The 14,524-nt window shown below is 41.8% G+C and overlaps 1 protein-coding gene across 1 annotated transcript in view; it reads right to left on the reverse strand.

Annotated features, from left to right (window-relative positions):
* Positions 1–14,524, reverse strand: part of LOC147706550 (alpha-2-macroglobulin-like) — a 122,216-nt gene that overhangs the window by 73,793 nt on the left and 33,899 nt on the right. Inside the window, exons 8-10 of the mRNA XM_086933017.1 lie at positions 7,971–8,094; positions 2,945–3,059; positions 778–887 (exon numbers count right to left, since the gene is read on the reverse strand). Of these exons, the coding sequence (XP_086789143.1) occupies positions 778–887; positions 2,945–3,059; positions 7,971–8,094 (349 nt within the window). The remainder of the gene's footprint in view (positions 1–777; positions 888–2,944; positions 3,060–7,970; positions 8,095–14,524) is intronic.

Below are 14,524 nucleotides of genomic sequence, written 5' to 3' on the forward strand. Positions count from 1 at the left end.
TAGTAACATGATGGCAGAGACAGAGGAGACTCAAAGCCATCTAACTAGCCTGCACGCCATACCACTGACAAAATACTGATGACCAAAATATCGCCAAGCTAAGTATGTATAGGTAAGGAAACATTAACTATTCTTAACTTCCCATCTATGTATCTTGCAGGCCAATGTATCCCTAGAATAAGTGGATGTAAAGTTGTAGATATGTGGATGTGGAGGTCAATCTAATAAATAAATACATACTTACCTATATATTTAACTTCTTCATATTTCGGTCATTAATATTTTGAAAATAATATCATGGTATCACAATACTTAGTACTCTATACCCTGGTATCATTCCAACTAGAAGACTAAAGTCGAAAGCATAACTTTTGTACCAAATGTTATGAAGATCATTTTGCATTTATTATTCTTTCTAATTGAAAAAGTGTATAATTTAGTCCCTTGTTTGTTTTTACCACGTAATCACTCGAGAACGCTATTAAAAACATGGCGCCTACCATCAATGTTTGTAACATTGAGGAAGGCGAAGCGCCGAAACGCGTCTGTTGCGAATTGTGAAATAAACAACATCGGAGAACTACCCCCGGAGTCCGTGGTTTCTTGGGCAAATCTGGTGGAAACTCTGAGCTGCATATATATATATATATATATGAAGAATATATACATAACAGAGATCTAACAGCAACAAAAGTAAAAACCATCCTCTTTCAACCCATGTGAAAGGGTTACATCCAAGATGACATTTAGCATGATGGGTACACCTGAGATACAAACCTGTCCATGTAAAGGAAGTCCTTTCTTGAAGTATGGGTCGGCGTGCAGAAACTTCACATTTGTAATGGTTGTGCCGATCTCGCTGGAGGCGTCCCCAGATACCTCAACGTCTGGAAGGTAATGAGTAGAGAGAAAGGACAATGGAAAATGGAGAATGGGAATATGCAATGGAGAATAGACAATCAACATCTAAGAATGGAAAATAGACAATGGATAATGAAGAATAAGCGATGGAGAATTAAGAATAGACAATGGAGAATAGTGAACAAAAATATACATTAAAGAATAGAGAGTGGGCATTGAAGATTGGACAATGACAATGGAGAGTAAGAATATACAATGGAGAATAGATAATAGTGAGTGAAGAATGGAAAGTAGATAATGGAAAACGGGCAATGGGCAATGGAGTACGAAGAATACAGAATGGACCACAGAGAACATTGAATGAAATTATACAGTTGAGAATAGAGAATGAACAATGGGCATTGGAGAATGGGAAATGGAGAATGAGAATACACAATGGAAAACCTAGAATGCATAAGAGACAATTGAAAAAGCACTATGGAGAATAAAAAAATAAAAAATAAAAAAAAAATACTAGAGAACGGTCAATCGTAAATACAGAATGGAGAATGAGAATATACAATGAAAAATAGACAATTTATAATGGTAAATGGACGATATAGAATTGGCAATGGAGAATGAACAATGGACAATGGAGAATACTGAATGAAATGATAAAATGGTGAATAGAGTATGGGCAATGGTGAATGTTTGTTTGGAAGCAGCATGATAATATCTGTTGCTCTCATTGAGCCTTGCTGGGGTTGAAGGCCTCTACAGAGGAAACCACTTATGTATTCAGGAGCTGGCAATGTAAATCAAAAGAGCATTTTAACTTTGGTGTCTGCCTGCAGCAGCAAAACTGTCCACCAGTGGTTTAATCTGTAACCAATTTACAGTTTGTCTAGTGAGGCAGCATTAGTGGTGTTTGCAATATTGTGACCTGGTTTGTTCTCCCAACTCTACACCATTGTTCCCACCCTCTCAGCCACCATTCTGACTGTTTTTTAAATTCTTTTACAATCTATCATGCACTTCAGTGTGCTTATAAAATGGGATCCTTCCTTCATAATCCTAGAGAATGTATAATATATACATTGTATTAATGCTTGGTCTGCATTTTATTTCTTAACAGTATCTTCTTTCCTCCCCAAACATGGATATGATTGATGTCAGTTCTACATTATGTTTACACTTGTATTAATGTTATCTTTGTATTTTGTTTACAATACCTGCCCACCCATCTGCTCTGCTGGCTGTGGTGAGTTCCCTATCTGATTCGCTCATTATTGTCAGTTCGGCTTTATGCTTACTGCACCTGTTCCCTCCTCACATTTCCTAGCTGTGGTGAATAAGCAATGGCCAACTTGTATTCATTTTAACTTTACATCATTTTTACAGTACGTATTTTTTCACCCGCTTTGCTTGGTGTGGTGAGTATTCTATATAAATCCCCCATTATGCTCAGTGCCACTTTATTTATAGTGCACCTCTATCCTTCTGAAGTCTGTCCTGACTGTGGTAAATAAGAGATGTACACCTAATATTCATGCATGCTTGACGCACAAAGCTCTACATTTCAACACCCCAACTTATCTCGTCATCAAGCTTGCGCTATCTGGAGGCGCTAGATTCACCACAAGCTCCTTCACTCTTCTACTAAAGCCACAATGTTTCAACAAGAAGAAAACCTACAACCAATCTTTCCCAGGCACCGCTCCCAGAATTTGGAACTCCCTCCCCTCTGATATAAGATTGACTCCCTCAATGACCTCCTTCAAGAAAAAAGTTAAACCCCTGTTATAGAACAAAATCTTGGTATAGATAATCAGTTCTCTGCCCCTTGAGCGATTTGTTTCTTCGACACTGTATGTACTTTTAGTATGCTTAATGAGTTGTATTTCACTGCCTCATTAGCTTGTAAAGTTCTTTAATACCTGAATGGGCCAAGTTTGTGCTATATAAAACTTTTCAAATAAATAATATTTGTTTTAGCTCAATACATTATGCTTACAGCACCTTCCCTTCCTTTCCTCTGCTGGTTGAGGTGAGTAGCCTATTCACAGCTGCTAATATTGTCAGTTCTACTTTAAGCTTGCTGTACCTGTCCCCTCCTCCACCATGATGGCCGTCACATGGATTTTATCGTCGTAGCCTGATCGCTTCATCTGGAAGATTTTTGTTGACACCACTTCATGGAAGCATCCTTTGTTATCCACCTGAGGGCAAAAAGGATAAAATAATTGTAATATATTGGAATTTTCAAATAGGTCCTATTCCTGAGCCACACTCACTGGGCTAGTCGCAAAAGTAACACACTTGTGAGTGATTTATAGATGTAAATTACATTACACTTTGAGTAGCTTTACTACTTTTAGCTTTTCACTAAATCCGAGTGTAAAGTTACTTGAAAGTGTAGAATTTCACATCTCCACTCCAGATAGTAAGTGGCTGTTGCCAATAAAAGCTACAGCAGTAACCCAGCACCACAGATGGATAACCAAAGATACTGCAACAATGCTGGAGGCAGGGTCTTAAACACACCCCACAGGAAATAATATCAAGTTAAATTACTTTATTGAAAATAATTACAATTATAAATAAATGTATTTTATTATTAAACAAAATATCTAAAAATAGTTCATATTTGTTTACAAATCATTTAGGTCTGTCTTGTGATTAGTGCATGCACACATATGGGCACTTCTTAGAAGCATGCAATAACACATTAAAACATAGCACACTTAAATACACATAACAGTGACATAGCAAGGGTGCCATCACCCCTAACATAAGAATTCAAAATGCAGCTCATTATCCATTCTGCAAACACCTTTTCCCCCCTTGTCTCACTGTCTGGGAGTAATACACAAAGACAAACTGCCAGCTAAACCTATTCATGGGACCCAGGATGCAGCATGCAGGCACCAAATGGTTCGAACAAAAAAATTCCAACTTTTTTAAAGTTGCATGTTCAGAGTTGTGAATAAAAATCCGACTTTACCATTAAAGGGGGTTTTAAATTAAATTTCTTTATACACCAAACACAACATTCCTACAGGGGCGGCTCCTCCACTAAGGTGGAGGAGCGTCGTCTCACTGCTTTCCAGCAGTGCAAAAAAGGAAAAATTTAATGATATTAGTCCATTGTTATTATCATTTTAGCCAGTTTTGGGGTGGGAAGGGACTTCACTGTCATCACAGCCAGCAGGGGGAGGAGTGGTGAGCCCACTTAAGTGTGCATGAGGGTTGGCCGGACATCTTAGGTCGGCCAACCAGTCATGCGCAATTAGCATGTTCTCTACCCAGCTGTTTTGCACCGCCTAGGTGGAGTACATGCACAGGCTCCAAGACCCTGTCTGAGCACCCAACCACGGTGCTCAGACCAATCACGGCAATGCTGTCAATCGGATGACAGAAGCGTTGTGGTTGGCTAGTGGAGTCTCAGAGCCTGTGTGCTTCCGGTTCACAGAATGAGAGGATGGAGGAGAGGCGGCAGACGGCTAGCTGACCGGCAAGCAGGTAAGAGATATTTTATTTTTTTCTACCCGCCACCCTCCCCGCCCCTGTACTACTGCCTGGGAGCAGCCACCACTGATTCCTACCTGCTTCTAATTGAACGTTTCTCACTTATTAAATGTAATAACTTAACCCAATGGTATCCTATGGGAGGGATAGGCCTTGCAGTAGAGTTTTTCACTACCAAGACATGTAGAACTTAAAAGTTCATGTCCTTCTTTTTAAAAACACTGCATCCGGCTCTCTGGGCTGTGTAGGGCACTCCCTAGGGGTGATTTACATGTATTAAAGAAGAAGGTCTAGTCTCTGAGAAAATATTTATTTTGCCAGGTTGAAATGGCAGGTTAAAACTACACACATGCCACAATAGCAGGCCTGAAAAATGTCTACCAGGCTACTTAATTGAAAGTGGTTCACTACCAAGAGAAGTAAAACCTAAAAGTACATGACCACCATTTTAAATACAAGGCACCCTGCCCTATGGGCTGATTAGGGCCTACCCTTAGGTTGACATATAAATGAAAAAGAAAGGTTTTGACCTGGCAAGAGGTTTCTTTTGGGCTGAAATTCCAGTTTAAAGTGCACACACAGGCTGCAATGGCAGGCGTGAGACATTTTTAAAGGGCTACTTAAGTGGGTGGTACAAGGAGTGCTGCTGGCCTACTTAGTATCATTCCATTTACATGCCCTGTGTACAGAAGATAGCACTTTACTAGGGCCTTGCAAATAAATGAAATATGCCAACTGGGTGTAAGCCAATTTTCCGATGTTTAAATGAGGGAAGATGAAATCCAAAGTTTGGGGGTAGACCACCCTAAGGCTGACAGGTGTAACATTGACCTTCCAAACCATTTGCATCTCTGAAAGACAGGGACAAAGTGCACTGGCACCTTGGCAAAGATGCAATGTTAGTGGGGAAGATTTCCAGATTTGCTCAATTTAGTGTTTTTTGCATCAATGCTCAGACCTTCAGCAGAATCTCGGAACCACAATGCACAGCGTCCTGGAAATCATCCCTGCTAAGGCTTACCACTTTGCCGAGGCAGGATTCACTTCCATAAAATTGACAAAGTCAGAAGGTAAGTCTTTTGATTGAGGCTAGCTGCTAGCATTATACAACTTCGCTAAATGGGCACTTGATGTCTTTATTTTTCATTGTCTTCTTATACCTTTATTAATATTTGTTGTATTTCACACCCACCCTCCTGTTGACATTTGCAATGTTGTTCAGTGTTGCAGTTGAGGGGCTCGACTACTGGCGGCTCCTCCATTATGGCGGAGGAGCGTCGCCCCTCTAAAATGCCCCAAGAGACGAAAAATAAAATGGATATGAAGTTGATTCATTACTGTTTTATATTTCATCCCCCCATCCCGAAGCGAGTGTCAGGACAGGGTGGAGCTTGCTGAGTGGCAGCAGGGAGGAGTCGTGGCTGCCTTTGCGCTGTTGGAAGTGTGCATGTCCCTTTGGCCGGCTGTCTTGCGACAGCCAGATGGACATGTGCACTTTAAACCTCTCAACCCAGCTGTCTTGAGAAAACTGGGTTGGCAGTAAGTGCAGGCCTCCAGTGCCCTCAGGGGCATAGACAGAGTCCACTCCCTCCAATCCTGGCATTTCTCTCATGCTGGTTAACAGCATGAGAAGCCCCAGGATTGGTTAAGGGAGTTGACTGGGGTCCTGACGTCAGAGAGAAGAAGAGGACTGGAGCAAGAACGATTGCTGCCGCATGGTAAGTAACTTTGTATTTATTTATTTAATGTAATTCCCCCCCACACTAGCAGTAGTTGCCAGCCGCCACTGCTCTCCACCAACATTTTTCACCCTGAAAGAAAATGGTTGTGATGTTGCACTGGGCACCTCCCGGCATGTTTCAAGTCATGTTTTTTTTTTCAGCCACAACTTGGGGGTCTTTCATGGTTTCGCAGAACCAAACAGCGTGCACTCTTGCAAGACAAGCTTTGCTCAAACATGGGAGGAACTACTGCCACACAGCATTAGCTTAGCTCAAGGACACAACATGCATGCGGTAGCCATTGAAAGGATGGATCGCATTTGCAATGGTCCCACTCTTTATTTGATGTTCAGTGTAGAAAGAGTGTGTAGCCTCACGTCAAATGAGTCCTGCCTTGAACACACATTATTCAAAGCACAGCATCACAAAGAGAAATGTGGTACCTTATTCTAAGGTGTGTCCCACTTTTGCATTTGCTTTGTGTTTTTAAACTGTTTTCTTTATTCCATTTGGTTACCTGCCTTTTTGCCGTGCCCTTTCTTTCGGTTTAAGTTCCCTCTCTCTACCTGCTTCAACCCTACCCCTTGCTTTGTATTTCATAGTCTTGTTTGATCATGTGAATACATTTTCCTGAGTCACTCTCTGAGCTCTTTGTGCCAGACTGGCATTGCAATAATTTCCATTGGTCACCCTCCCCTCCTGCTACCCCATTACTGTGTTCACAGACTCAATAAAAGGTCGGCCATTGCACCTGGCTCCTCGCAATACCATTAAACAAAGAAATCTCGAAAACATTTCGATCTCTTTTCTGTTTACCAAAAAATGCCTCACAGTCCCAAATTAGACTAGAATTTAGCTTGAATAACCAACTACATGCTCGGATGGGTAACACAATTAAAGTATGGTATAGGGTAAAAAATGACAAGGACAATTTAATCTCAGAGCTTTTATGGAAAAAAGTAGAGGGCAATAATAAACTATCTGTTTGGAAGTATCTTGAGAAGGCTTTGGATTAATTTGGGCTGAAGGAAATTTGGATGACCACTATTCCTCAGGAATCTTTTAAAAAAATTGTAAATAAGACAATTGATATTCTATCTATAATAAGTGACAAAGAGTCCCTGGTCAAAAGGAAACATGCTTGGTCTATAATAAATAGCTATAAAAAAAAGATTCCGCAACAATATTTGAATACAGCTTGGACCTGGAAATATAAAAATATATTCATGAAAGCCCGGTTCGGAATCCTGCCCGTAGAATCTCATGCACTGCCATGGAAAAAGCTTGAAAACAATATATCATGTCGGCTGTGTAGTACAGGAGAAGAAAATATCATACATCTATTATGCCTCTGCCCAGAACTAAAAAATGAAAGATTAACACTTTTAAAAAGGCACTTTAACAAAAGATCAATAAGGACATGTAGACAAGCACTAATCCAGTGTCTTTGCTTGGAAGATATACATATTAACTCTGCTCTCTCAAAATTCCTAACAAGTGCATGGAGAAAACTGGAATTTTTAAAATATTAATTATTATACTGTTTATATTTCTGAATTTTTAACATTATGAAATTAGCGCTTATTTTTAAAATCATCGCCTTTTACTGTATTCCATAAATGAAATGTTATATTGTGCATTCTCTTTTGGTAAAGATTTTAAATAATCAATCAATAAAACATTACATTACACTGCAGACCTGGCTCCTCGTCTAAACTTTGATTTCCGTTGTGTTGTGATGGACATTAGTTACTCCTAGTGTTATAAGGTTGGAAGAATTTAGACATCCAAACATAGAATTACATCCAAACTTAAGGATGGATAATTTCAAAAGTAGCATAAGTTATTGGGGGCACCCTTTCTTTTCGCAGTCCTACTCACCTCTCGCGAGTACTCCTCACACACAGCTTCTGACTCTTTGCCGTAGCAGTTGCTGTAGCTTTGGCGGTACTTCCGGCAGACACTGACTTTCAGGACACCATGCACTGGCTTCCCGTAGGTATACCTACCGAAAAGATCAGCGCAAACAAAATATGATTAAAGATGCAAAGGCACAGCTGGAAATAAACAGCAAGTAACAACCCCCTACCGTTTAGGTCTGGCTCCATAAAGCTTTAGCCTTGGTAGACGTCGTATTCATAACAAACACCTACATTAGATGGATTAGCTGCTTCTATCCTACGGTCCCCTCTTTTGCACAAAGATTTTTCCAGACAAGCTTTGACAGACTCATTAGATTTTGATGGGCTAAAACATCCAATCACAGACATGTTTGTATTTGCCCCTGATTTCTTAGTGCTTTATGTATTATCTATTATCTCTAGAAAATGTAATATTATGCCTAAAGGTAATCTCTTTTTATGGAAGTATTGGTTTTAATGTATTTAATGTATTGCAATTTTTGGACTTCAATAAAAAAATGTAATAAAAAAAGACATGTGTGTGTGCATGCTTGTGTTTGCAGGCACCAACATAATAAAGCAAGATTTTCTGTCTTTGGAAATGCTTGTTTTATTTTTATTATCGATATAATGCTATACTCACTTGCCCCCACTCCACTCTTCCAGGCACTCATCCACAGATTTAACCACTCATCCTCTTAGCTTCCAACCTACTCACTCAACCAATCACCCACTCCTTGCTCAGTTACATACACTGCTAAGAATTCAAACACTGACTTGTTCCCCCTAGAAACCCTTTAACAGATATTACACAAACTACTTTTGAGGGGCAGTGAGGGCTGCAGATAACTGGGAAAAGGGGAGGAGTTTTCATTTGGTGAGTACAAGAGTAATGCAGTCTGGCAGGGAATGGGAATGGCAAAACACACAAGATGATGGACGGAATGTTGCAGAATGGCAAAACATTCACCCCAGTCACAGATCTGGGTTTAATCCATCGTTATTTTGCTCACCAAGCCACCCAAGTTCAGACATATTCATATGTAAATCAGTCTTGACCCGGTGCCTCATGGGAACAGACCAGCCTGAACTGCCAAGCCATGTCTTCCCTGGACCGGAATCAAGCATCCTAGGACCAGTTTCTGGCTATCAGCCGTCTTAAAGGAAATGGGAACGTGCAGCAGCTATGTTTTAAAATATTTTGTAAAGAGGAACTGTGCTGCCTTGTGCCCCTTCTGTAACTTTTGGATGTAATATGTAAAACTTTATACCTGACTAGTAATACATGTAGTCATTAGGACGGGCGGTGAGATACACACCTTGTGTGCGTGAGATTTGAATGGAGCAGGAATGGTTGTTATGAATGCTGTTTCACTTCCTCTGTGACATTAGCTTTGATGAAATGAGTGATGTCAGCAGTGATGGCACTCATGAGGTCATGTTTGATATCCTCTCGGTCAGGAGCAGCGCAGTGGCTGAATCTTCAGTGAATGATAGAGTGCAAGATTTGGCACCGATCTGTGCTTAGTGCACGCATTGCGCCATTGTGAGCTCCAGTGAGTCGTGCAGTGTTGCGCTGTGTGCAAGACTCGCATGCACACACCATGAATAATGCATGCACCTCCTAGGCAGTTCTTACACTGCGACCACCAGTATGTGCACTACTCATGTAATTCCAACTACAGCCCTCACCCTTCTAATGCAGCCCTTTGTCAGAAAATGTATGTTGTCCATGTGCACGTGACACAGAGTATATGGCTTACAATGACATCTAACACTGGCAATGTTTTGCGAAGTTCCCAGTTTACCCCATTTGTTCAGTTTACAAAGTTGCATAGTTTGTCATCCTTCACCTAGGCAAAGATTTTTGTATGCAGTTTGTGCACAGTGAAATCATTTTCACCACACTCCAAGATATGTGTCACTCTAATCAACCCCAGCCAAGATGGGGAATGTAGACAGAACTTTTTCTCTGCCAATATACCCACTGCACAGTGTAGACCGGACACTGCTCTGATTGACCACAATGAAGGCGATGGTAGCCTGCCAGGGTAAGCAGACCATCATGCCTGTGATTGTTTTTAATAAAGAAAACTTTTGTTTAAAGCAACTCAATGTTCATCAAGGAAATGCAGCTGATGATATGAAAAGTTTTCTTTATGTAAAGATTTCAGTAGGAGTTGGCAGTGGACCTCGGGTCCACTGAGTATTCCCATGACATTTTTACTAATTTCAGACAGAGAAAGGGGTCCAAAAGTAAATCTGCTTTTTCGGTTTTCATCCACAACCACTCCAACTTGGGAGTCGGTGACTTTTGATGCTTTGTGACTGGATATAACATTGGAACCCATTGATAAATCCGGTAACAATTTGGTGTTTGGAAGGGACGCAGAAAGCACACAACTTCCAAGTAGCCAATCAGTATTAGTCCAACTCCTAAAAATGCATTTTGTATATAGTTAAAACCCTTTGTGATTGCTAACTCTGAATAGGAGTGTTTTCAGCCACAAAAAGTTTGATACATCTGGCCCAGAGTACTTGGACACCAGACCCTAGCCAGAAGGTGTTACATCTGTGAGGAGGTGTATATTTGCTATTTTTGATAGAAAATCTTGAAGCTGTTGGAATAGATGCTAGTGTGTAGCTGAAAACACTGAGTTAAACCTCTCTTCTGGAGAAGGTCCCTCTCTACAGAGATGCCAATTACTCAAAGGGCACAAGGACTCCACACAATGCAGCTAATACTTCTTATATAGTCACTAGCTTACCCGTCGCGCGTTGCTGCGATCTCAGAAGAAAGGAAATTTAAGGAAACTTGTTATGATAACATTTAATTTACATTGTGTGATTTTTATTGAAACTTAATCATTTTAATATGTAAAACATTTTAAAGTGTTGTATTAATTCTATTTATTTATTCGAGTTCTTGTGGATACACAGTATTTTTTGTTTTTCCGTCGGGTGCGTACACAAATAAATCAGAAGGTTTTCCGACGCGTGAGCTGGCCACATACAGTTGTCGATGTGAGAAGCACGGATTCTCCTAATCTAGTCCACACACTTGCAGCGATTTTCCTTGTGCTTTGTTGATGGTCATTGCAAAAGCTTGTCGCACCTGAAACTGTAAACGTTCAGTATTGGAACGATTATGAGAGCCCTGGAGGGCCCGGAGCCGATATTTAACAATTTTTTTATTCTTTGCCAGAAACCTTCGCGGGAGTGTACTCAACAACTTTTAACACATTTTTTTTTTTTGCCAGAAACCTTCGCGGGAGTGTACTCAACAACTTCCCAAAGTTTCATGCCGATCAGATGAATGGTGTCGTAATGCATAAAGGACAAACAGACAGACATACTTTCGTTTTTATATTTATAGATAGAAAGCTATCACATGTATGCAGGGATAAAAGCTAAATCTCATCTTACATGTAGATGGCATCCAAAAAATGGAAAGACTGCATGGAGACTGATCCCCCATTTCCTGGTGGTGATCTTCTTATAGAGAGGCCAGGGACAGACTGAGAGTAGTGAATAACACCTGCTCTCACTTCTTGGAGGTACTCATTTGAAGATGGAGAAGACTTTGGGCATGAGAAATTCCCCATCGACCCTCTAAATGTTACTCCCCATAGAGAAGTAACAGTTGAATAGTTTGTTTTTTTAAAGTTGTTTTTATTGCATTTTTCATAAATAGCTGCTATCACATCAAGAGAGAGATCATGCTTGGTAAGCAATGGTCCAGAGCGATCTGACAGCAATCAACTGAAAACATTACAAAAAAGAAAAATAACAGTGGAGGAGGGTGCAATAAGGAAAGGAAATTGGATGGAGCATTCAGTTTGTTCTGCTGGCGAATACATCAGTTACCGCAATTGTGCTGATGTGGTTGGGACAGTAGTTGGCTTAGACACAAAGTGACAGCAAGCATGGCTGGTAGGGGCAAAGTTGAAGGGACAAGGTTCGCTCCAGAGGGAGAAACGTCCTCCAGACAACATTGAAGCATAGGTTGGGGTTGCATTGTGTCCTCCCACTGCACTCCCTATAATTCCAGCCCACCCCCAGCTTCCGGGTTCCGGGTCTGGTCCAAAGTGTTGCGGCATCAGTCTGTTACCTCTGGGTGAAGCAAGCGTTTGCCAATTGTTTTTAGGGTTGGAGGAGGGGGGCAGCAGTGTTGCATACAGATCACTGGTGGTGTCACAATATATTAGGTCCTTCATACAGGCTTTAGCAGTTGGTGTTGCTGGGCCGCCTCAGTGTATAGAGACCTAACTTTTTGCCAATAATAGAGCTATGGCAGTAAAGCGCCGCATCCCCGGACCCAATGGATGGACATAGCCTAGGGTTGCAAGCAATGGGGAGGGGTCATTTCAAACTCGGTCATCAGTGCTAAATGTCGGAAGACTGCCTCCCAATACGCCACGACCGGGGGCAGTTCCACGCTAGGTGTATAAAGTCAGCGTGTTCGCTTGCACATCAAGGGCAGCTATAGGACCTGGCAGGGTCCATTCTGGCATGAAATTTTGGGGTGACATAAGCTCTATGCAAATATTTAAAATGAAAGAGTTTTTGTCTGTAGTTGTTCGATACGTAGCGAGTTTGTTTGCAGCAGTATACCCATGTTTTATCTAACAAAGGGTGGCCTAAATCCCTCTCCCAAGCCGCTCAGGTCCTAGACCCCGACACCGGTCGGAGAGTCTGACTTAAAAGGTATAGACGGGAAACAAGATGAGCATTGTCAGGTGAGGTGATAACTGTGGAAAGCGGGGGGAACTCCTTCGATTCTGTTATAGAGGGGTGCAATGCAGCGACTACGGAAGCTCGCGTTCTATGAAACAGAAATCAGCCCCTAGGTGGCACGTCACGTCCTGCGGCAAGATCAATACCGAGCACAACTGGGTCTCGTGAAACAAGTCCCCCACAGTATTAAGCCAGCAGCGAGCGAGGGTTTGTCTGGCCAGCACCTCAGTAGTCATAGACAGCCATGGATTATTTGGTAATGGTAAATGTGGGGAGTAAAGGCGGTCGGCCTGCACATATCGACGGAGTCCTTCCCATGCCCAGTAAATGGTATGTAGTGTCTGTATGGGTTGTATGACATTACAACGCATGCTAATACATCGCATGCCATTACATTGCGGTTTTTACAACGCAAGTCGTTACAGTGACTTGCGTTGGAGGGCGCTGGACTTAGGAGTAGTATAATATACTATTCCAACTCCAATCTACACACAGTAGGGAAGGTGTTGGATAGTAAATTATACTATTCCTTGTCCTAGAGCGCCATGCAGCGCAAGTCGTTAGTAACGACTTGCGTTCTAAAAACCGCGATGTAATGGCATCGGGATGTATCGACCGTGTTGTAAACGACTTATCCCCCTGCATGCCTGTACGTGTTCTTGTGAGTCCAAGAGGGAGAATGGTGGAAAGGGGGCAATGGCGAGCCGCGAACATTCAGCTTTCAAGTACTGTAGCCATGCATCTGGGTGATACCAAAAATATGTGTATTACACTTGCGCTATTAGATAACATAGATAAAAATCTGGTACCCCAAATCCTCTATGCCCAAAAGGCACTGTGAGTGTCTTGCATCCTATGCAAGGCTGTCCGCCGCCAGCCCAGGACACTCTGTTCAGCATGCTCAGAAATGTTTTCAAGAACTTAGCTGTAAGTGGAATGGGAACATTCGGAAAAAGTTACAAAAAACATGGCAGTACCACCATCGATCTATTTGTGTGGATGGTCAGTTGATCTCAGGGCCGTTATTTAGGCGGACGAGTTTTGATGCTGTGTGATACAGTATAATACCCAAATACCGAGGGGGGTCGTCGCACCATCGCAGCGGAAAGTCCAATGTAAAGGGGAACATGTCATCTGTCAATGGGAATATTTCAGACTTGGACCAGTTAATCACCAGGCCAGAAAAAACTCAGAATCGCACCACTTTCCTTAGGAGTGGAGGGAGATTGGTTTCAGGTTCACAAACAAACAGCGGAGCATCGTCCGCATAGAGGGAGGCCAGGAGAGGACCTTGATGGAACGTGAGACCACGGTGTAGGTTTCTCTCCTGGAAATGTTGTACAAGTGGGTCCATGGCAATTATAAATAGATGGGGCGATAGTGGGCAGCCCTGCCTGTTATCTCTCGACAAATAAAATTGATCTATTAGGTCACCATTTACCCAGAGCCGGGCCATGGGGCTGGCATACAAGAGGTGGATTCAGTGCTGCATATAGAAAAAGCCACTCTAGAGAATCAAATGACTTTTCGGCATCCAGTAGAATCACAGCAGCGGGGAGGGGTGGTTCAATTTGATTAAGTACTGCAAAGATAGTGCGTAGATTAACAGACATAGATTTGTTTGGGATGAAACCAGTCTGAACAGGGGAGATAATTTGGTCTATTAAGAGTGGAATGCACGTCACACGCACCTTAGCCAGAATTTTATATTCTTGTTTAAGAAGAGAGAGGGGGCTGTAAGAGGCAGAAATACCAGATGGCTGGCCAGGCTTGAGAAGTAAGGAGATGATGGCTTCT

The sequence above is a fragment of the Lissotriton vulgaris genome, chromosome 7, assembly GCF_964263255.1.
Source record: "Lissotriton vulgaris chromosome 7, aLisVul1.2, whole genome shotgun sequence".
Lineage (NCBI taxonomy): Eukaryota > Metazoa > Chordata > Amphibia > Caudata > Salamandridae > Lissotriton > Lissotriton vulgaris.